General features: G+C 37.6%; 1 protein-coding gene across 1 annotated transcript in view; it reads right to left on the bottom strand.

The window, feature by feature from the left end:
• Positions 1-422: 422 nt before the first annotated feature.
• The window catches only part of Hao1 (hydroxyacid oxidase 1), a 47,384-nt gene continuing 22,696 nt past the window's right edge, over positions 423-25,110 (bottom strand). The window contains exons 4-8 of the mRNA XM_070006771.1: positions 19,438-19,613; positions 11,136-11,227; positions 3,430-3,588; positions 3,250-3,319; positions 423-1,458 (exon numbers count right to left, since the gene is read on the bottom strand). Coding sequence (XP_069862872.1) covers positions 1,388-1,458; positions 3,250-3,319; positions 3,430-3,588; positions 11,136-11,227; positions 19,438-19,613 — 568 coding nt within the window. The 3' untranslated portion in view covers positions 423-1,387. The remainder of the gene's footprint in view (positions 1,459-3,249; positions 3,320-3,429; positions 3,589-11,135; positions 11,228-19,437; positions 19,614-25,110) is intronic.

Genomic DNA, 25,110 nt, shown 5'->3' with positions numbered 1-25,110 from the left:
ACACTTTCTCTGTTGGATAGTATGCACTCAAACATGACATTAATTGGCAAAAGAAAGAAGGAAAGAAAGGAAAAGAAACAGAGAGAGAAAGAAAGAAAGAAAGAAAGAAAGAAAGAAAGAAAGAAAGAAAGAAAGAAAGAAAGAAAGAAAGAAAGAAAGAAGGAAGGAAGGAAGGAAGGAAGGAAGGAAGGAAGGAAGGAAGGAAGGAAAGAAAGAAAGGCAAAGAGAGAGAGAGAGAGAGAGGGAGAGAGGGAAGGAGGGAGGAAGGGAGGAAGGGAAGGAAGGAAGGAAGAGACACTATGACCAATTTAAAGAAGGATTGGAAAAAAAAGAAGAAAGGGTCCTCATTCTTATTTTCTGTGATCTTTACATAATATGTAGTTGGCATGGAATGACTTTAAGTAAAGATGGAGCAAAACAAATAGACCAGATAAACTTTATTTTTTTTAAAAAAGTGCCGTATTTTTAATTAAGAGATACTCTACAACACAAGACAGTCTATCCAGACACTAAATATAGAGCTGAAAATCTACATTTAAAGAAATAGTTCAGGGTGTTTACAAAAACAAAAACTAGCCGGGCGCTGGTGGCTCACGCCTGTAATCCTAGCTACTCAGGAGGCTGAGATCTGAGGATCACGGTTCAAAGCCAGCCCGGGCAGGAGAGACCGTGAGACTCCTATCTCCAATAAACCACCAGAAAACCGGAAGTGGCGCTGTAGCTCAAGTGGTAGAGCGCTCGCCTTGAGCTGAAGAGCTGAGGGACAGCGCCCAGGCCCAGAGTTCAAGCCCCATGGCCGACAAAAAAAAAAAAAAAAACAAAACTAAACCAGTTTAGTATCTAAAGAATCACACATTTCTCCTCTATTTCAATCCTACCCAGTGCTACCTTCTGTGTTGTGAGTCCAAATCTCATGTTTCTCTAAGCATTTCCAACATTTCCAACCGGAGCTTGCAATTTAAGAACCAGTGTAGTATACTAAGATTATTTAAGCACAATGCAACTTCATAAACTGTGAGATCATTATCTTCTACCTCAATGTTCACTACCTCAAATTTTACCAAAAGTATATCTTTTGTTTCCCCAGCACTTTCGCCTGCCAGAGGATGACGTTGTATAAACACATTTTCAAATGTTTTCTTTTGTAACAGTTAATATATTTCCAGGATGCAAGTCCATTTCTTTCTAAAAGGTTCCTAGGACTCCCATTGAAAAGTCAAAAGCAATGAGCTAAAAGGGATCACTTTTTTTTTTGTTGGAGAAGAACGACACCCTTTGTGTTGAAGTGGGGAATTACAGGCTGTGGTCGCCTTCTGCACAGTGTCTCTTTGTCAAGTAATACATGCTGAAAAAAAAAATAATACAGATGGGAAAATATTGTGCACTGTCAGATCTTGGAAACAGCCAAAGGATTTTTCCGCACCAATGTCTTGTCGATGACTTTCACATTCTGGCACCCTGAAAAAAAAATAATGCATACATTTAATATGAAATGAATGCAATAATAATCAGGCAGGTAATCGTTTTCCCAAGGAATGTAAAACTTGACAAATGTAAGGTTTATGATTCAAGGTAGGCTTGCCAAATCTTATGTGGCATGAGACCATTTTTATTACCTAAACAGTCCTTAACACAAAATGACTGGCACATATTTTTATTAACACAAAGAGTGTATTCTTTCTGCCACATTTAATAGAGAGCTAGTGGCTGAAAGCTCCCTTTTAGGATATGTCTGTAGCAAATGAAAATGTGTAGTGAGGATTCACAGAACGGCATTCTTCTTATGTAGACTCTGACAGGACTGTGAGCATAGCAGTGAGTTGACAATTTATCTTAGGAGTTCTATCAGGACAATCTGGATTATTCGGTCACAGAAAAGAATTCCTATTCACCACCAAATATAGAAGAGTGAACAATTTGCTCAAGGCCATTTTTTGGCAGCTGGAAGTCCATTTGGAATCAAATAGTAGTAATGATAACATTTTTTTTCAACCAAAATATATTGTTTATGTGCCAGGTACTGTTCTAAAAATTAAAAATATGGCAATGATGACAAAAGACTGAGATCTCTGCTTCATGTTGGTTACAGTCTAAAGGGAAAACAGATAACATATAATTCATAGAATTAGAATGTTAATTATATGACAGATTCTATATAGCAAGTGATAGGTACTAAAGAAAAGGAAGAGAACAATGGAAGTTGAGTGGATGGGTGAAGGATAGATTGCTGACTTAACCAGAGCAGTCAGGTAGGATCCTTTGCTAATTTGTACAATTTACCAGAAAGCATAAGGAAGTTGTTCATTTAGTTAACTGGGGGAGAGACATCCAGGAAGGATGAATAGCCCATGTAATAGCTTCAAAACTAAAATACTTCTGAAAAATCACAGATTACCAAGTAGACAAATGTGGCCTGGAGGGATTACCCAAGGATGAAAGAGTAAGACCTGTGATCAGAAAGGGTTAAACGTCATAAGGTCTTGTAAACCACTGTAAGGACTTTGATACTTACTTGGAATAAATCAGGAGCCATTGGAAAGCTCTGATTAGAACAATAATAGGGGCCAACAGTGCTTTAAGCGACCATTCTGCTTGCAGTGACAGGAGAGTGGTAAACAAACAAAGCCAGGCCTCTTATACCCAAAGCAAAAGAGGGGATGATGAAGTCAGCCACGTTGGTGGCAGTGGAGTCATCACTGATTATAGTATGATAAACACATCCTAATATTATAGTCATACTCTGATTATATTCATATTCTGATTATGCTCTAATAATAAAAGCTCTATAGCTATGAGAGTAAGGAGAAAAAGAAAGAGAAGATTCAAGAATGACTGGAGATTTTCCACCTGAGCAATTGAAACTATGGTATGAACAGATCCTGAACCTGGAGAGGTTGCATATTGAGCAGGTAGAGTGGGAGATTCAGCAGCCTAGTGTTGTACTGGTAGAGATTGGCCTGATGCTTCACCAGTTAGATATATGCACTTATAAGAAAGAGCATGACTAGTTGCAAGGTAGTCAGAAAAATATCGCTCATGAAAATGTCAAAAATGGACATTAAGTAGCTGCCCTCAATTATGAATACTATAGAACCTCACAGTTCAGAAGTGCTCTGCGCTGAGTTATAAGTATGAAGTCAACTTCAAATCCTTGCCATCTTCTTTTACCTCACCCATTTTTCTCCCCAAAGAAGCCTGGCTTAAAGATACAGAAGAAAAGAAAGCTATTCATGAGCTTTAGAGCCTTACCACTCAAAGCCATGGCCAGACGAAATTCTTCTTTGAGTATCTCAAGGACATCTTGGACACCTTTCTCCCCCTAAACATTTAAGTAATCAAAATATATTGGATTGATTAGCATATCTGCTATCATGCATTTATTTCTCTGTGAAAGCACTGTTTCATATAATTATGTCTTTGTCTAGTTACCTGGAAAGCCAAGCCCCATATGATGGGTCTTCCCACAAACACAGCCTTGGCACCGAGGGCCAATGCTTTCAGAACATCAGTGCCTTTCCTTACACCCCCATCCAGGAAAACTTCCACCTTTCCTTCCACAGCCTCCACAACTTCTGTCAGGGCATCAATCTGTGGAGAGAAGATCTTGATAGTGTGACATGATTCATGTTGAAGTGTTGTTATTATTCATTATTATTATCAGTAAGTAGTGGTATAAAAGGGTTTCAATTCAACAAACCAGTTTATAAATACAGTGTGTCTTAGCTAGCAAGATCAATAGAAAGCCCACAGATTGGGAAAAGATCTTCACTAGCCATATAACAGACAAGGGTCTCATATCTAAAATATACCTGGAACTCAAAAAATTAAATCCCCAACAACAAATCCTCAAAGAAACAACTGCCCAATAAATAAGTGGGCTAAAGACTTAAAGAGAAACTTCTCTGGAGAGGAAAGAAGGATGGCCAATACACACATGAAGAAATGCTCAACCTCCCTAGCCATAAAAGAAATGCAAATCAAAACTACATTGAGATACCACCTCACCCCAGTTAGAATGGCTAGAATCAAGAACTCTAACAACAACAGATGCTGGAGGGGATGTGGACAGAAGGGAACCCTACTGCATTGTTGGTGGGAGTGTAAACTTGTTCAACCACTTTGGAAAATAGTATGGACGTTCCTCAAAAGACTCCAAATAAAGCTCCCCTATGACTCGGCAATCCCACTTTTGGGCATTTACCCAAATGTTCACAAACAAGACCACACTAAAGCTACCAGTACAATTATGTTTACTGCAGCCTTATTTACCATAGCTAAGATATGGAACCAACCCAGATGCCCCTCAGTAGATGAATGGATCAAGAAAATGTGGTATATATACACAATGGAATTCTATGCCTCCATCAGAAAGAATGATATTGCCCCATTTGTTAGGAAATGGAAAGACTTGGAAAAAATTATATTAAGTGAAGTAAGCCAGGCCCAAAGAAACATAGGTCCCATGGTTTCCCTTATTTGCAATAACTAGTATATGTCTGAGACAAGAAAAAAAGGTCAGATAAGTTGATGTTAGGGAAATGAACCCTAAAATATGTATTCAAATGTTTTTTTTCTTTCATGCGATTGTTACTAACACATTTATAAGATTATTTCTTTGTTGCTTTGTATGTCCCTCCCCCACAGTATAACCCCTGCTTTCACTGTATTTTATGTTGTTATAATTTGTGTAGGGGAAGGGAAAAAACAAATCGTTTAAATAGGGATACAGGTGGACCCATTGCAACAATGAGAAGTATAAGTCGTTATGTTGAAAACGAACTTTACAATTCTGGTGGGGTGAGGAGGAGGGTTGGGTGGGGAGGGGAGAGGCTGGGAAGGGATGGGAAGGGTAAACAAAGGAGGAGGCTGCAATGCTTGATAGGAAATGTACTGGTTGTCTTGCCCATGTAATGGTAACCCCTCTGTACAGTATGTTCACAATAAAATAAATACAGAGCGTCTTGTCATGTCATCCTTTCATCATTCTCCATCTTTCCCAAGCTCCATAGTTTTTTTTTGTTGGTGTTAATTATTGTTAGCACTTTTTACTTATTGCAAAATCAGTTGCTGAAATTCGCCTAAGTAGTTATATATAAAAACGCAAACATAACTAGTTATGAAAAATGCCATCTGTCTTTGATTTCCCTGTCTACTATGCTTTTTATACAGATATACATTAGAAACTTCTCTATGAAACATTTTCCTTCCTCTTAAAGGAACATGATCACATGTAACATGAAGGTTTGACTTGCCATGAATGATGGGCTTAGGGAATACAGAATCCTCACAGAGAATAACCTGGTAGTTTGTGTTATTCTTCCCCATTTTTAAAACATCTTTAAATTCATTTTCTTCAACTTCATAGCTTTCCCCACTAGAAGAGAGAGAAAAATTTGCCCAGTCCTTGACTTTGACTTTGGCTATACAATATATATTGGTCAATAATATGCATGTAGATGTGTCAAAGGGCCATTTCTGAGTAGCTCTCATTCACCCTTATTTATTGTACTCTACTTGATCTCGTACCTCTGCCATGTATCATGTGGTGAACAACCCCTGGGCCATGCATGTTCCCCTCACTAGTTGGACCCCAAGGAAACTATTTAGGAAGTAGATCTACATCAAGTTAAGTCCATCTGGATCTGAAGCATGTAGCCCATATAGCTAGCTGATCCCAAGCCTGTATCAATAGAGCCCTGTTAGTACAAAGTTTCAAAGGAATAAATGTCCTCTTAAAATCACAGAGTTTGGAATTTCATTTTACAACATCGTGTGGCAATATCTAATTGATGAAACTGACTGTTTTGTTCTAAATCTTCTTCTTTGAGAATTAAAACCATTCCTGTAGATAACAAAAATCTATAGAAATGACCCACATTTACCCCAAAAATGTTTAAATCTAAAATGAAAGATGTATGCTGTGAACCTATCTTACCCTGAACTGTACTTTTTCCAGAAATAATTGTGCCGAAATCACTCAAAGGCTTTCCTACTTCTCCCTTAAAATTTTAGTGGGTAAACTTAAATAGGGTTTTATGTAAAAGGCTAAAAACCAAACACAGCTACAGATTTGGAGGAAGTAAAGGCAACACTTGGCACGTGGCCCTTAAATGTCTGGCAGGTAATGCGATTTTCCCCTTTTCTTTTTGGCTTTTCTGCCTTACCAAACATACTTTGGATCCATTTACATAGGTCCCCTTCCCTATACATAGTCCTCCTTTTACATTCAGGCAAGTTACATCAACATATAAATGCTACAATTTCCAAGTGATGATGCAAGCCATAATTAAGCATATTTCCCCCATTTGAAACCAGAACCAAAGAAAAATATTAGCTAGCTCCAGTTCAATATGCATTTTCAAAGTCACACAAATCAAGTCTGTTTGGGTTATTCCCAATGCTTAACCTGGCCTCAAAGTAAACTAATAAGAATACTTAAAATGTGAATCTTGGGTTATAAAATGGAGCATGCATTTGTACTTCATGTGTCTGTGGATAAGGAAGTTCTTTCCAGTGCCCAGTCTTTCTAGCCTTTCTTTTTCATTCAATAGCTGAAGCTTTATAAAAACATATATAAACAATTTTGATCAGGGCAGATTGAACAAATAAATACAGGGACACAACCCATTTTGTTAAGGTCTGGTTCCTATTTATTTTTTTCTTTTACTTCATATCCCCTTACTTATTTTCTTCACTTCTGAAATTTTAAATATAGAGCCTTAAATGTCTTAAATCAAAGCAGTTGAATAGAATTAAAATCACACAAAACTCAGAGTTTCTTAAGAGCCAAGGAGAGTAGTCTGTATAAATCCACTCCTGATTCTCTACCTCATTCATCCATCACTCTTGAGAACTTGTTCCTAAGTGCACTTAGACAATCACTGGCCCACAGAGATTCAGCTCACTATTGACACGCAAATCTCACCACAGTGGTTTCCATTTCTAGCATCATTTTCTAGAAGGCCTATGGTGCACTGGAATGAGCAGAAGCTAGAGGAACCAGGAACTGGCCATGTGCCTTGTTTTCACCAATAGAACATAGAAGTTAATTGTATATCAGTTTGAAGCCTCATTCTCTGGAGACCTGGTATGACTCTCTAGGAAACCTGCCTTCTCTTGAGAACAAGCCCATTTAATATGCAACAAGAGCCATCTCTGCTGAAATCTTCTGTTACCAGCCTGACCCAGGGCACCTACTAGCTGACCATAGGCTCCTCTATGTATGGACTACAGTATACAGAACAGATCTCAGCTTCTATTGCCAGCCCACAAAACTGCGAAAACAATACATGGATATTGCTTTTAGCCAGTAGGTTTCAGGATGGGTTGTTACACAGCAAAAGCCAACTGATACAAGTATTTCTCCAATATGGAATTACATACCCTTTATTTACTTTTATCAGGCCAGAACTGGGAATATAACTCAGAGCCTTGCATATATTAAGCAAATGTTCAACCACTGAACTAAACCACAGCCTCATGAAACATACTTAAGGATTCAATTTGACTCCCAACTGCTTATGAAAATAGTTTACAGTGGAAAAGAACATTTTAAGTCTGAGATAGTTTGAGTTTAGTAAGCAACAAAATAAAAAGCAAAACTGGTAGGGGAGGTGTTCTTAGGCTCCAAACTCTGTACAGAGAGTCTGAGAAGCTCTGCTGCTCTGGATTTTAGAAATTAATTTTGTTCTATCATATCATATGATTGGAGCCCAGGTTAGATCACATTACTGCCATGATAGTTCGAACCTTGAGATGAACTAAGCGTTTTTGGTTTGTTTGTTTTTTTTTACTACTGTTGTTTTGTTTTAACTCCTTTTGGATATAACAGATGCCTGGCAGTAATTTTCAGAATAATGGATTAAGAAGAACTGAAGTGAAATTCCTGATCTAGAATGTCTAGTAATATGTGTTACTCCATATTGAGGGAGCCCATGATTTGTAGAAATATATAAATCATATAGTCCCGTCATTGCATTTTCTTTTTGCAATCAACACAGCACTAGGAAGAGACCTAGGAATAAAAGAAGTCTGAGCCACCTTCTGCACCCTCTCTAACCCCATCTGAAAGACAAGGGGTAAAACATTCAATCCAATGGTCCCATTTCAGTGCTTCTCCCATGACATCACATGGCCCCTGGGATCTGACTTATGATGTAACCAAACCTGCAGACAGTGAGACCTTCTGTGTATCTCATGAAAAGTTTCACACCACAGCCTCCTTTGCTCACCTCAAAACCCACACAGTGAAGGGGGAAAAAACAAATCACCCTTTGCCATAAACTGAGTACTTTCTCCCATTTCTCTCATCGTCGTGGGCCTTAAATTTGCTCTAAAGTATGAAGCAAAGCTCAGGCAAGTATCTCCCTTCATGTACATGGGGAAGGGTTATTGTTTTTTTTAAAAACGGTCTCTGAGACCACAACTCAAAAAGCCCTTTTAGGTAAGTTTCCATATGCCTTCAGCTAGAAGGAAAGAAACCACACCATTTAGATATTTTCCCCTTAAAATCTAGTTAGATTTGATTTCACGAGATTTATATTTTATTTTTAGAAAACAAACTTAATTTGGCCCGCACACTAAGTCTATGTCCTCATACACAAGTGAAGCATAAATCTGGGGAAAAGCCTTGAGCTGTAACCAACTTCTCCACCCTGCTCCAATGAGGGCTTCACTTTCCACCTCTTTTTTTTTTTTTTTTTTACCTGTAGACAACATTTAATATCACCTCAAATGTCATGTCTCTAGAAGCAAAGCTAAGTCGGAGAGGGCTGACAACTTCCAGGGCTATGATTTTAAATCTTTGACAGGATAAATCCTACAATGTACAGACTTGGTTGGCCCCAACCATTAGTATTTCAGAAAAGAAAAAAAATCCTGACTGCCATACATGCACCCAATATTGCCCTGCTGGCATTCATTCTGCCGTAAGACTCTCACAGATGTTCTAAGGATTTTGCTACATCAACCAGCTAGTTTAATGCAGTAGTAGTCTACTACTGCCTGGCTGCTCTATCGTTACTAAGTACGACATTCAATTTCCTGTGGTTTGAATCAATACAACAGGATCAATACAATTATTCCAGTGACAGCCAACCATGCAATAATGATGACTGAATGGTTCTGATAAAGGGGAGGATGAGGTACATGATGATCCATGTCAGAGAAAAGCTGCAGTCAGGAAACTATCTGCTACAGTTAGTAAATATATATACATATATACATACATGTATATATATATATATATATATATGTTTCAAGCTTTGTTATATAATACAAGTTTACTTTGCCTTTGGTAGATGAAGTGATGAAATGATAAACCATTATAGCTGAAAGGCACTAGAGAAATCATCTAACTGATGCCTCACTGATAAGGAAATCATGACTTGGAACAGACATTGATTCTCCCTTTCCAGTTCAGGGTTCCATTTTCTCTGCCATGGTCTATGGTAATTATCAAAGATACTTAATAGTTCCTCTAGTCACATTTTGGGCCAAAATCCTCTGCTGTATACCTTCTGTTGTATACCTAATGACTCATAATACTCAAAAACCTCTCCCTTAGACCGCTTGAACATCAACACATGCCAACCCTTCCCATAACACATGTAGGCTCCTGACTGTACAACCAGGAGCCTACCTGGGAACAGGACAAAATGCAAAATAGCTGCCACATGACTGCCTCCTCCGTAGAAATCTCAGCCAAGTCCTCTCAAGTAGATTGCGTGTAAGGGAACCATTTCAATGCCTGCATCTTTTTTTTATTTTTATTTTTGTCGGTCATGGGGCTTGAACTCTGGGATTGGGCACTGTCCCTCAGCTCTTCAGCTCAAAGCTAGCATTCTACCACTTGAGTCATAGTGCCACTTGCCATTTTCTGCGTGGTTTATTGGAGATAAGAGTCTCACGGACTTTCCTGCCAGGGCTGGCTTTGAACCATGATCCTCAGATCTCAGCCTACTGAGTAGGTAGGATTACAGGTGTGAGCCACCTGCGCCCAGCTTCAATGCCTGCATCTTAATAGTTTCTGGCCACTGTTTCCAGACCAGAGATGGATGAAATCTACTTCAAACTGTGTCAGTCCACATGGCATATGATTGTTCTCTGCTTTCCTACTACTTAAGTCGTATTGGTTTCTTTGGCTCTGGGTCCTCTTGGAGCTAGTTGCTTTCTGTGACAGCTCTCACTTTGCAGAACAGTTTAAATTTTGTGTCTAGATTTGTCCAGACCATTGTATAAAAAACATAGCTTTCTACTGGAATCTCCCAGGTAACAAAAAAAAAATCCTAATACCTGTGTACCATCCACAGACGGTTAGGATTCTGATGAATTAATCCGAGATGTGGCCTGGGCAGGATGATTCCTTCAAGTACTTCAGAGAGTACTAGTGGCTCACACCTCTAATCCCACCTACTGAGGAGGCTGAGATCTGAGGAATGTGGCTCAAAGCTAGCCAGGGCAGGAAACTCTGTGAGACCTTTATCTTGCCACCGGAAAATCAGAAGTAGTGCTGTGGTTCAAAGTGACAGAGCACTATACTTTAGTGAAAAAGCTCAGGGACAGAGTCTAGGCCCTTACTTCAAGTCCAGTAACTTCACAACCACCCCCCCAAAAAAATCACCTGAGGCTCACTATTCACCTCAACCTGAGTTGCCTATTTGCTGCTGCTGCCTTCCTCTAAGCTAATATGTAGGCGTTCAATTTCCTTTCCTTTCCCAGTACCTTCTGTGAACTTTTTACTATGCCTCCCATCTCATCCCATGGAAATGACCAATTGTCCCTCCTCCCGACTTCTTGTCACATGGTGCCATTCATTACAAGTTCCACCAAGACTTTAATGATTTCCACAACTGTATTTAGTTTATCTTCTTTTCATTCTATAGTTTGATCCTTTCCTTTATAGTCTAATGTATATGATTCTTACTGACGTACCTATAATTAAATGATTGCCTTATTATTTAACAATGCTTCTTTTATAACTTTTTATAACATTGGGTTAGTTAAAAATTATATTATCTAGTTATATAGTTCATCTTTGGTGACTGCACAAAACCAAACAGAGAAGAGGTAAAGACAGTCATCTTCTGATGAAATGGGAATTCCAAGGAGAAATCCCTGCACATGGAGAAACTCACAGTGGCCGGCACCCCGTCGAGTTGTCGAGCTCCATGATTAGACACCAAGATCCCATTCACACCGAGTTTAACTGCCTCCCTGGCATCATCACCTGGAAAAAGCAAAACACCATCCTATAGAAACAGCAACTTGACCAAAGTCCTGGATTCCGGGGACTGTCTCAGTCAAAGGACGGACTGCCTCTCATTCACTGTATTCCTTGATTAACAGTCTGAGTAATAATAATTTTTAAAAACACTGCCCAGGGATTGGATCAAGAAGGAAGATTTGTGATAGTTTTCTTCCTGCAGAAGTTTGTATCAATAGAATTATGTAATGGAATGATCTCTAGATAGTAAATATTCATGCTGATAGAAACTACCTATGCAAGAGTATAGTCATGATAAATATTATAAATTAATTAAATCATACCAGTTTCATCATTTAGTGCAATTTGTACTTCACAATTTAGGGAGTATAAAATAATATAAAAGCGGAAAATGCATTGAGTATTTCTACATAGTGTCTCCGTAGACACTACGTAGAAAATAAATTATACAATTTGTGGATGGAGACAGGAAGAAAGTAGGGGGAGACAGAAAGAGAAGGTGTGACAGGTTTTTTTACCTGACATATAACTGTAACCCCTCTTTTATATCATCTCTACAATAGCAATAAAATATATTTTAAAACAATCTTTAATACAAAGTGATAGAAGTCACTTACTATCACATACTATTGTACTATTGTTAAGTACTATTGTACTACTGTTAAGTAGTATTGTACTATAATAACTATTTTAATTATTATTATAGTCTCCCCCTCTCTCCTTAGACAAGGAGAATGTGTGGGCACACAGAGGGAAGGCAGAGATCTATAATTCAAGAGTCAAGTCCTTCATAGAAAGTGTGTTTGCTGGTTCTCTAAGCCAAGACTCCCTGCCAGAGTTGTGAGAAAATAGATTTGTTTTGTGTGGTGTAAGCTGTCCTGTCTAAGGTATTTGTGATGGTGGTCTGAGTTGATTACTGTCATAATTATTATTTTACTTAAGAGTGCACTTTTAAGGAATGCTATGATAGACTCTTAGTGAATTGCTAGCATTTAGTAATTATAACTGGTCTCTGGCTTTCAATGGTTGGATTTATAATTTTTCAGTTTCACCATAGCATGAAAGCAATATGCATTGAAGCACAGTTTCAACTGTGCTTCACATTTTGAATTTGGATCTTTTCCTGGGCTAGCCATATAGAGTGAGGTACTCCATCATGACTCTGGGCCAGGGTAGTGAGCTTCACTCCTACCCAGCCACAGGAACACAAGGGGAAATAACCAATATTCTGCAGTGTACTGTGCTGGCAGTGTTTTTTTGGATGCAAGTATTCAATAAATCACACAAGATATTTAACACTTTTTTTTCCAGGTCGTGGGGCCTAAACTCTGGGCCTGGGCGCTGTCCTGTCCCTCAGCTCTTTAGCTCAAGGCTAGCACTTTACCACTTGAGCCACAGTGCCACTTCTAGATTTTTCTGCTTATGTGGTGTTGAGGAATTGAACCCAGGGTCTCATGCATGGGAGGCAAGCACTCTACCACTGAGCCACCTTCCAGTCCCTAACACTTTATTTTGAACTACACTTTGTGTTAGACAATTTTACCCAATCATATGCTACTGCCAATGTTCTGAGCACATTTAGAATAGGTCAGACTATGTTATTATATAAATCATGACATGATCATGTAAGATGAGGAAGAGCTATATTTTTGTATGGCATATATTCACTTCTAAACTGTATTAGGTTATATGTATTGTTGTTTGCTATTCACGTAGGTACTATCCTGTATTATTCATTTTTAAATTAAAATTGCAATCTTTCAGTAAGACTGTTTTTAACTGTTTTCAGCCAAGCATGCATTACTTCTGTGAAATCTTTGTAACTTCTCAGATATTCATGGAAAAAAAGGCTCTATGTTCAAAATTTCAAGATGACTTTCTCCCCATCCATTAATTACTTCATTCTTTACATTTATGGTTACTTCATATTTGGGCCATGTATGCTTCTACACAGCTTTATTTTACCATAGCTTTAATTTCTTTTTCTTTTTTTTAACCATTTATTAGGAGATTTTGGTATAACCTCAAGTTCTTTAAAGCTATCATTCCATCCACCCATTTAACTTGGAGGTAACCACAGGAAACTACCTTCTTGCTTTATTCTGCTGTGCTTACTCTTGGGCCTTATTATCTATTTTCAACCTGTAGGATTACTCTCATTCTCTCTGAGTTGACAAGGTTGAAATCTAATGGGTATCCTAATTCTACTTAGTTTAGATAGTACACTTTTAGAGTGTTCTTTTGCAACTCCCTAAAAAGGAGACCATGTGGATAAACACATGACTTCGCTTACACTTGAATATTTAGATCAGGTAAGAGACGTTAGGTTAAGACATTATTATATTGTCTTCTAGAACCCATTGCTGACCTGAAGACTTGCCTCTGGACTGACTTGCATTCTTTTATAATTAAACTGTTTAATTTTTATTTTATTGCCCTTTGTATCCATTCCATCAAGGATATGCTAAGTTGCGATTTGTTTCCTTGGTCTATGAACTTACAGTATTATCTTCCAGAAATGTTCCATCTTTAATTATTTCTTCCTACCTCCTTCTTATGTTTTCCTATCTGAAATCTTTATCAGTTGGATATCTGATGTGTTGAGGTGATTGTCATATCGCTTCTCAGATGTCTATTCATTTAATCATTTTTTCTAAGTGTTGTTGCCATTGCTGTTTTACATATGGGGAAATATCACTGACTATTAAACTACCCAGTCATTTCATTTTTAGCTCCAGAACTTTCTGAAAGTTTTTGATTGGCTGTGTTTTAAGTTTTTCTGAATCCATCATTTTGATGTTTAAAGTTTTTTTCCCACATTCTATCTTTTTCCTCTGAGAACAGCTTTTCTATAAGTTCTTCTTGATTCCTTATATTTCAGTGATTTTGATATGCCTTGTGATGGTGAATTTTCTATTTCTATTTAGGGAAGAATGACTGTGGGACTCCTCTAAGATTCCTGAGCTGTTTTGTATAGCAATTTCATACCTAATAAGTCTTTGCCTAGAATGAAAATTTCTTCTTAGAGCTCTATGTGGAAATAAAAGTAAGAAACATCAACTAAGGAGCTATTAGATCATGACAAGTATCTTGTCATATTGTATGTGCCAACCTCCTAGATGTTAAACCAAACAGTTATTGGGTTCTTTAGGGGAAAAAAAGTGTATTTTTCCTTACTGAGAAGTGCATGCTAGGCTACCCACTGTTAGGTAAGCAGAGGAGGTAAGAACCATTTCTGGCTTCTATGACAGTGTCAGAAACAGATACCTAATGAATTCCTTGGCTTCCAGCCTCTACTTGTTCATTTTTGTCAACTTGCAGATTATCATCTTAGAGCCTTTCAGGTGTGCTAGTCTATTTCTTGTGTCTGCCTCTTCTGTGGATTGTGAGGTATACTTTTTTTTGTCTTTTCCTTACATTAACATACTGCCTTACAGTTTGTTTGTTTCATAAATTAGTTGAAATCTCTCTATTACTATGGCTGTTCATCTTCCTTTGCTCTGCTGTCTTTGGCATGTGTGTGTGTGTGCGTGTGTGTGTGTGTACTTCAATTTCAGTGGGGTGTTGGGTACATACATATCCAATCTATAATTGAAGCAGGAGCTCAACACGTGATAACTTAAAACATCCTTACAAAATTTTTCCCCAAGGCATGACACCAATGTGCTGCTTTTCAGTGGAATTGTCTGTGCTGAGAAGCAGGTTCTCTATCTATGTGGTGCTATATAGAAGCCACTTGCCACATAGGGCATCTGAGAAATTGAAAGGCAGCAATATGACTCCAGAGCTAGAAATCATGCCTTCATTTGATTTAAATTAATTTAAATAGTCTCAAGTGACCAGTGGATATCAGGTTGGGTAGCTCAACTTTAATGCTTGCATCATCTTACAATATCCTACTGAAATGAGAGATATAGTATGGTAGTTCTAACAAAAATCTAGATGTAGCCATTAAAGAAATTTAGCAGACACTGTAAAAATTTTTTCTGTAATTGTGTGGTTTTTCTCTGGTTATCTAGTCTTGTGTATGATACCAAACATCAAGACAACTGTTAAGAAAAACCCTCAAACCCAAAATATGTGAGTTATACTATTTTATAAACACCATAAGGAAGCATGTGTGTAGTCTTCCAGTTTATATTCAGTTGTCAGCCAACAAGCAGCTGCAAACTACATTTTGAGAAATTAAATACAACTTATAAAGAGATCCTATACAGGATAAAGAAATTAGCTATTGAGGCTAAGTCCACTTGGACTTCAGGCCCACATTTGCTGCCCACTTTCCGTGTAAGTGGCAAGTTCTTTAGCTTACTTGTGCATCTTATCTTAAAGTATCAAAGGAGGATGACAATCCACACCAACTTGATTTGTAGACTAAATTAATTGAAGTACCTGATATGGGCTGAGCAGTAAGATATATTTGAAGTGCTATTTTTCATTTGATGTGACAGTGCAAGAAGTATGCACCAAGAAGATGAGGAAGAGTAAGAGAAAGGAGGAATCAGCATTTGTGGGATGCTTTATGCAACTCTGAGTTTTCCTTCAGAACAATAGATTCATCATCATCAGGATGATCAGTAAGGGTCTTTCATTTGAATGCAATGCTACTTAGAGACATTGTTCGTTGTTTGTTCATCATTTCAAGTGGGTTTCTGTGTTCCCTAAGCAGTGCTAGAAATAGAAAGGAAATGGCTTACTAAGAATATAGGACATGGTGTGTGTAAGAAGCAAAGACAGAATAATTTAGGATCAGATATAAACTCCTTTCATTAACTAATTATGAATCCTGTCTATGATTTTATTTTGTTTTATTTTGTTTATTTGTTTATATTCTTATATTTATTTGTTTTTTAGTCTTATAGGGCTGGGTCTGGGGCTAGCCTCTTTCACAAGTGTGGAAGAGGTTCAGCATCACACACACAAAAATAAATATCTACATAAATATATATTATTTTGTAGAAAAACATTTTTGACTTCATGAAAGGGTCACAATAATCTGATTTAGCAAAAAAAGCATGAATTTTTTAAAATATTTTCATTACTGTTAACTAATGAGAATGTTAATTTGAACTTATATTTATTCATTTACTATTAATGATGTTAACAGTTTGAGAAACAGAATAGTCAATAGGTAATAGCTCTGTCTGCTATTTATTACGTTTCCATATGTATCTAAAATACTAAGTCAAGTCAAAAGATTTATCCCTAATCCCTTGAAGATTTTGGCATAGGCCTCTGTACTGATTTACATGAGGTTAGTAAGTAAATCCTAGATACATGACAGCACTTTTGAACAAAATCTACTTGTAGTGAATGAATATTCTTTAAGAAGGAGAGAGAAAGAGAGAGAGGGAGGGAGGGAATGGAGAGAAGAAGGAAGAAAGGAAAGCAGGAAGGAAGGGGGAGAGGGAGAAAGAAAAAAAGAGGAAGGAAGGAAGGGAGGGAGGAAGGAAGGAAGGAGAGAGAAAGAAAGAAAGAAAGAAAGAAAGAAAGAAAGAAAGAAAGAAAGAAAGAAAGAAAGAAAGAAAGAAAGAAAGAAAGAGAAAAAGAAAGAAAGAAAGAAAGAAAGAAAGAGAAAAAGAAAGAAAGATCTAAACAGCAGTATGCTTTTAGTTATAAAGCTACTTGTTTGCTAGCATACTTTTTGGTGGAATAGATGTTTGGAGATGTCTGAAGTAGATGTTTTGAGTTTTGTTGAGATTCTCCAAGGGTAGAATTTAACCACAGAAAGAGATTACATTTTGCATTCCAATTAGTGTTCCTTAAGATGCAATCCTTAAGATGGCAGCTCTTTCCAGTTCCTGCAAAGACAATCTATTCTTTTCTGGTAAAAGGAAAATGAAAGAAAATGAGTGACTTGAAGTCAACCCACATGACTTCTGGAAGGAGACCTTTGAGATGGTGAGAACTGAGTTTCCCAGAACTGGCCTTACTACCCTACCCCCATATCCAGATGAGGCATATGTGTTACTTGATGTAGTTGTTGTCATAGAGATGATTTTGTTTGTTAAATAGATGAAATAAATAGTTACAGAAAAACCAGAGAATGTAAACTTCACATGTGTAAATAAATGATTTCCTTTCAAATGCCAAGTTGCCCTCATTCTCTTTATCTTGCTTTTAAGCTCTCTCTAATTATACAGACTCTCAGAGTTTTCCCTGAGGATTTTACCCAATTAACATTTGAGTCATGTATTATATGTAAAACATGATGAAAGCATGTAGCAATGAGCTGGATAATCCACGTAGCAGGGAAGATAAAAGGATAGTGATGGTAGCAGGGTGGTAAGATCACAGACTAGAGTGGTTGAACCAGTTTACATTCCCACCAACAGTGTGGTAGCATTCCCTTGTGGCTACATACCGGCCAGCACCTGTTATTTGTTTTCTTGATAATGGCCATTCTAACTCTGGTGAAGTGGAATCTCAATGTAGTTTTGATTTGCATTTCTTTTATGGCCAGAGATGGAAAGCAATATGGAGGTTTCTCAAAAGACTAAACATAGAGCCCCTCCTGTCCCCCCGCCCCCCGCCATGATCCAGCAATCCCACTCCTGGGCATTTACCCAAATAATCACAAACAAGGCCACACTAAAGCTACCAGGACAACTACATTCATTGCGGCATTACTTACCATAGCTAAGATTCAGAACCAACCCACATGCCCCTCACTAGACGAATGGGTCAAGAAAATATGGTCTATATAAAATATGGTCTATGGTTCCAGCAGAAAGAATGACATTGCCTCACTTGTAAGGAAATGGAAAGACTTGATAAAAGTCATATTATGTTAAATAAACCAGACCAAAAGCAACATAGGCTAAATGGTTTTCCTCATTTGTAATGTATATGCCTAGGATCACAATAGCTCAACAACTATGTACATATGACAATGTAAAATGGTGCTAATCGAAATGAACTCTAAGATATGAAAATGAGAGAGGTTTGTTTTTGTTTGTTTTTTTAACGCACTCTGTGAAGTTATTTCTTTTTTCCTTTTGTGTTTTTTCCCCTTTGGTTTATCCCCTGTTGTCACTGTTGTTTTGTTTTATTTTTGTACCCTGTGTCTTGTATATATGTTTATCTGATTTGTCTCACAAAATGGTTAGACAAAGGACAAAGGGTGAACAAATGCAACAGTGATACTGACAAGACACTATATTGGAAATGAACTTTACAATTTGGAGGGGAGGGGAGTTGGGGGGAGGGAAGGTGGGAGGAAATGAGGGAGCGTGAAACACTGTTCAACAAGAAATGTACTCATTAACTTACTTATGTAACTGTAACCCCTCTGTATGTTGCCTTTACGATAAAATAAGATATTATTAAAATGGGAAAAAGATGACAGACTAGAAGGTTCCAGATGCCAAAGTTATTTTCAGTGTCATAGATGAAAATAAATCTACTTTAATGGATTTCCATCATAACCTAGACAGCAAAGCTGTAGAAAACGTTACAAATTGGGAACCCCAAATAGAAAAGTTGGTTGAAGTGAAACATGCTCATCATTTTACACTTGTCTTCTCTTTAACTGAGACAATTTTGATGACTAGAATACAATGTCATTCTTCATTAGGGTTTCCTTAATCCACTTCCCTTGGGCCATCTCTGTGGTTAACTATATTAATCTTCTGTTTTGATTACAAATAGCATTATTATAGGTCTGCTCACAATCTCTTGGACAACATTTCTTAAATGTTGTTTAACATGTAAACAACACTGGATTCTCTACAGAGGTGATGTGGGCGTTACCAAACTCAACAATTAGTGCTAGCCATTAATACCTGGAGAAAGCACAGATAATGTAAAAGGGGCTCTTCAAACAGGGGGCAGGTCTTCCTGCCAACCTCTGTGCTTCTCTGCGATCTATTGCAGTTTTCAGGTAAACCAAGGAACTCATGATGCTCTTACCAAGATTTTGTCCAATTCCATGGCTCAGTAACAATTGCAAATAAGGAAATGACAACCCAATATCTTTAAAAAAAAAAAAAAGTAAGTTCCTACTTAGTGAGAGTCCAGCTCTGTTTCTGAATGTTACTTAAGAACAAAGAGGAGATTTACTCAGAGACACTGTTAGAGGGAATGAATTATGATGCCTTTCTAGATTCCCACAATCATTTTTTCCTGATTATTTTCTCTATAAAAAAAATCATTAGCATACTCTACAAAGGTTCATGAAATCAAGATGCAATCAAGTAGAGAAATAAACAAACCTCTCAAAATGCCCTTTGCCACAATGGGCAATGATGTAAGTCCTCTGAGCCATTTAATATCATCCCAGCTGATAGATGGGTCTATTATTTTTGCTACATATGCAGCAAGTCCACTGGTTTCTCCAAAATTTTCAGTAGGAGAAAAGGACAAATCATTGGTTTCAAAATTTTTCATCCTGAAAGAAAAGAACTAAAATTAGAAAAATGCTAAATGAGAGATACCTTTACTGTGACTGATTCAGTAAAGAAAAAGGGGTGGGTGGAATTAGAGATAACTTTACTGTGATTGATTGATTCGATAAACAAAAAAAGAGAAAAGAAATGAGCCATTGCAAATTACTTGAATCTTCTTACAGGTTAGTTATATATATTTATGTTTTTCATGTTTTGTTGTAGGACTGTATACAGGAGAATCCAGTGGGTTTGTTTTCCACTTGTGTGTTCACATGAACAAATCAGCTTTAAAGAAAAATAATGTAGCCAGGATCAAAGTGTCCTGTTTAAACCAGTTTATTGATACATACAATGGACTTGATGCTATTTTCAGCTAGCAGTGCACAATAATCCTAGCAAACAACAACAAAAATTTAAAAAAATCTGCATGGTTTTTATAATTTACACAGGGCTTTATATGTTCAAATTTTCACATTCTTTAAAAATAAAAACTATTAGAAAGTAAAGTTGATTCTGTATGATTCCATTTTATAGAGGAAACAAAACAAAGCTCAATAATACAGAAGGAGATAAGATAAGAATAAAACTAGTTAATAGTAGCATTTGGGTTTCAAACTGGGTCTCTTGACTTGATTTCTAATCATGTTCTCCTTGCTTAGATCAGCGCCACTTGGCTATGGACCTGAGATAACCTGGAAGTCTCCCAATGACCTTGGAGACTTTCCTAGAGGAGGTTGGTACTACAGTTATATGTGTTGATATCCTCCTATCTATTTCCCCTGTTGACTCTGTAACCTGCCCTGTTATTGTAGTGGAGACAGTAGGCTTGGGGAATAGGAAATGTTTGCCAGAAGACCACTTTTGTCTTTCCCTCCTTGATTTCGTTGTTGTTTCTGGGGCTCTCTGGCTGATAACTTTGACAAGGGCATATGCTTTACAGTGATCAGCACCTTCACTTTACTGCTAACAGGGTTTTGTTCTTGTTGCTCGGGTCTCCCCATCATGCAGCAGACTGTTGGAGTGTAAATACTCCGGATTTTAAACCTTTCTGAGATGAAGTCTGTGTATGTCTGAGAATGATCCAGTGGCTGCCTTGATAATCTACTCTTCTGTGTTTCACTACTTGTTATCCCTTGTCCCTTGACCCCACACCTCTAACCATATTCCGATACTTTTCCCATGAACTACTGGCAATAGTCACTGGCTCACAGTGCCTTGCAGAGAACCTAACCTGAGATATACTATCATTGAGCTGAGGTCTAATTTTTTTTTTTTTGTGGTCAGTCGTGGGGCCTGAACTCTGGGCCTGGGCACTGTCCCTCAGCTCTTCAGCTCAAGGCTAGTGCTCTACCACTTGAGCCACAGCACCATTTTGGCTTTTTTCTGCTTATGTGGTGCTGAGGAATCAAACCCAGGGCCTCATGCATGGGAGGCACTCTACCACTGAGCCAACTTCCCAGCCCCTGAGGTCTAATTTTGTTAACCTAATTTAGTCCAGTGTTCCTCTAACTTACCTGTAAGATCACTGTGAGCTTGTCCTATATACTTGAAGTACTTTCCCTTGGCCTAATATCCTCATACATAGCCTGATTAGACTTAGACCATTTCCCCAAATTAAGGGCAAAGACTTTTCTCTCTGCAATTCTAACCACTAAGTAAACAGATGGCCATCAGGATGTGGGATGTCACCATTACTGACACAGTTACCCACAGCCCCAGACAGATCCAGTTAGAAACTTTACCCTGAAAGACTACAGTTGAATAATCACATTGACCTGGATTCCCCTTGCTCTTCAGGATATTATAAATCACCCTGATAGCTAGCTATTTCTTCTCTTTGTGGGGTATATGCTATAAGTAGATGTACAAATGGATCTCCCAGTTATTTTGTCCCCACGAGCTCTACCACTAGATACAGAAAAGATCTTGAAGTCCTGACTGTACAAACACGTTGTGCAGGAACCTACTGGAATCAAGGCACAATATTTTAAAATTACTTTTTAAACAATCCTTAAAACAAAATTATATCTGATGCTTTCAGCCTTGTAATGTATTTCAGTTACAAATAACTGGCAATGTCACTGGTAAATGGGGGGATACGTTTTAATATAGAAATGAACATTCTGCCCCATAAAATGCAATTTAAGCCTTTGAAATAAATGTCAGTCTTTTCAATAAGATTGAATAAATTGGTAATATACTATACTGGAAGAAAATATTATTAAAATAATTTGGGAGTTGTATGGATATCCATACAGCTTTAGTAGCAATTTCTTTTTTTCTGACAGATTCGGAAGTTTCTCTTTGAGTCACTTAGAGCTGTATACTTTATAATCTTTGGTCTTTTGTAGTTATCCTAACTTGAATCGAATTAAATCTTCTATTTAATAAGCATGCTCTTATAATAGGAACCTATCCTATTACTTACAAATGATATAAAGTGATTTTAAATTCCAAATTTTAAAATGAAGAAGAAGAAGAAGAAGAATAGGAAGAAGAAGAAGAAGAAGAAGAAGAAGAAGAAGAAGAAGAAGAAGAAGAAGAAGAAGAAGAAGAAGAAGAAGAAGAAGAAGAAGAAGAAGAAAGTTTGTATATGAATATGCGCTGCATGGCATACACACCCCCCCATCCCAAACAAGCTTCAGTGTTTCAGCAGGGGTGGGGTGAAAGGGTGAAATGGATAGGAAAAAACAGAAACATGGATAAAATTATATAAATAACTGTTGTTATTCTTGGATGGTGAAATGCAGATCAACACTTGAATGAATGTTGCCTTACAGAAATCTTAGTGCACAATGAAGCCTTGTTGTGACTCTCAAACTTTGTTCAAAGCCAGAAGCCAAGAAAATGTTTTCAGATATCTTGACAGAGACCCCCGATGGAGTGTTTTACCAATGGCTCCAAGAGAAACCACCATAAATGCTATTTTTATTCAGATTATGACATGAATGCTTTAAAAAACGCTTAAGGAAGCTTCTGATAACCAAAGTGTTTTGTAAGGAAGGAAAGGGGTAACATCAAAACAATAACATGATTATTTAGGCCTTCATTTTCTGAAATCAATCTGTTAAATGACATAAAGACAGGAGGTAAGAATTTTTCTTTGTAAGGTCATCATGGTGTCTTGAATAGTCCTTATTATACCTTTTATTGATCTAATGAAGAAATTGCTTTAGCTTTTAGTAAGTTAGTATTGAGACAATAATATCAACAGCTAGTAAAGTACTACTAGTAGTTTATATTATAATGAGAAATGTTATGTGAAAGCTAACAGTAACACCAATATTCATGAGTATTATGAAATAATAGGTTATTATTTCAAATATTCATAATATTATATTAAAGGTAAAACCACATATCTATATTGAGAAACAATGAAGGCAAATAAAATTAGGTAACAGAATAAAAAAAACCAATGCTCACAATGCCAATTTAGTAGGAAGAAAAAGAGAGAAGTTTGTAATCTATGTAGGTCAGGTACCAGCCACTAGCCTTTCATCCCAAAGTTAAGAATACACTGAAAGCAGGGTAGTTGTAATCCTAGCTACTCTGGAGGCAGAGATTTGAGGATCATGGTTCCAAGACAGCCCCATTAACCTCCAATTAACCAGCAAAAAGCCAGAAGTATAGTTCTGGTTCAAGTTGTAGAGTGCTAGCCTTGAGCAAAACAGCTCAGAGACAGCCACCTAGGCCCTGGGTTCAAGCCCAAGACTGGCGTACACACATGCCACACACACAGAGACACACACAGACACCGACACACACACACACACACACACACACACACACACACACACACACACAGTTTACTGGGCACCAGTGGCTCACATCTATAATCCTATGATTCTGAGATCTGAGGATTGCTGTTAAAGCCAGCCAGTACAGGAAAGTCTGTGAGACTCTTATCAATAAACTACCCCCCCAAAAAAGCCAGAAGTAGAGCTGTGGCTCAAGTGGTAGAGTGATAGCTTCGAGCATAAAAAGACTCAGGGACAGTGCTCAGGCCCTGACGTAAAGCCCCAGGACCAGCAAAAACAAAACAAAAACAAACAAACAAACAAACCCACCTATGTTCAGAACATAGCACAAGTCATTTCTTCCTTAATGTGGCCAGGTAATTAAAATTTAGGCTAAGGGCATACATTTCAACTTCTTCCTAATTATACCGGGAAAAGTCACAGAATGCCTAGAATAATTTGATTTACTGACTCAACAGCTATATACTGAGAACCTACATGTGCTTGTGTTTTAGATATTTAGGATTTCTACATTGTCTATGTAAATAAGATGCTCAATCAAGATGATAGACATCTTACTCATGATAAGCATAATCAATATATAAATTATAGAATATGTTGATGATAAATACTATACAGATTTTTATGATGAAGCAGAATTAGATAAGCATGAGCTGGTAGAGGCTCAAGTTAAAAATTTAAATATGAGGATATCAGGGCTGTTCTCATCGAAAAGCTACTTTAAGAAGGAAATCAATAGTGTGATGCCTTAAAAAAAAATCACTGCTGTCACAAATAAAATAAAATTAAATTAAAAAAAAATCACTGCCGTAACAAAGAACCACAAATGAAGCGTTTTAAATACCACAAATTCATTAGATTATAGTTCTGAAGTTCAGAAACCCAAAAGGAATTTCAGTGGACTAAACTCAAGGTTCAGGTGGGCCATCTTTCCTTCTGGAGGCAGTATAGAAAGATCCATGCCTATGTCGTTTTCTAGCTACAGAAACCACCTGCTTTCCTTGTTTTCTGACCACATCACTCCAACCTCTGCTTCGAACACCTCATCTCTTTCTCATTCTGACATTCATGTCTCTATGTGAAGGACCCCATTATACTATAGTCAGTTCCCTAAGATAAACAGGATCATCTCCCCATCTCAGTGTTCTTGACATGATCAAACATAAAAACTCCACTTTGCCAGGGATGAGGATGTAGATACTCTTAGCTAACAACACTTATCAATGTCTTATAAATCACGATTGACCTTGACCTTCATCAACAATCAGAAATTACTTTCTTCCCTTGGAATTGCCTAGCATGTCACGGAAGTGCCAAATCTTAACCCAGGGTAAGTGAATCATCTCCCTGGGTCAGGGACAAACCAAAAGGCCCCTGCACCCAAACTCCAAGAATCAAGCAGTAAACAGATTTCATTCCTTACTGCTTTCAGAGCACAAAATTCTCCCTCACTTCTCAGTTTCAAAAACCTCCGTGCTGTTTATCATATATGTGTTTTCCATATAAACCAAGTAGAAATTGCCAGACCCATGAACTCTTGCTGTTTCCTACATGCTGGGATCCTCCCCTTCTACCCCAGGCAGAGGAAGTAGCAAGGGATGAAGGGAGCCAGGTTTTACCAACTCATTCTCTTCTGGATTTCCTGACTCCCTGGCCTGCCAAACCTCACTTCTGAAAAGCCAGGCTTCTCCTTCTATGAGGCTGGTTAACTGCAGAAAGAAACTGATTTCACATCAGACTG

Source organism: Dipodomys merriami, unplaced genomic scaffold (genome assembly GCF_024711535.1).
Source record: "Dipodomys merriami isolate MVZ:Mamm:240054 unplaced genomic scaffold, mDipMer1.0.p SCAF_7, whole genome shotgun sequence".
In the NCBI taxonomy this organism is placed as follows: Eukaryota; Metazoa; Chordata; class Mammalia; order Rodentia; family Heteromyidae; genus Dipodomys; species Dipodomys merriami.
This window is presented reverse-complemented; position numbering and strand designations above follow the sequence as displayed.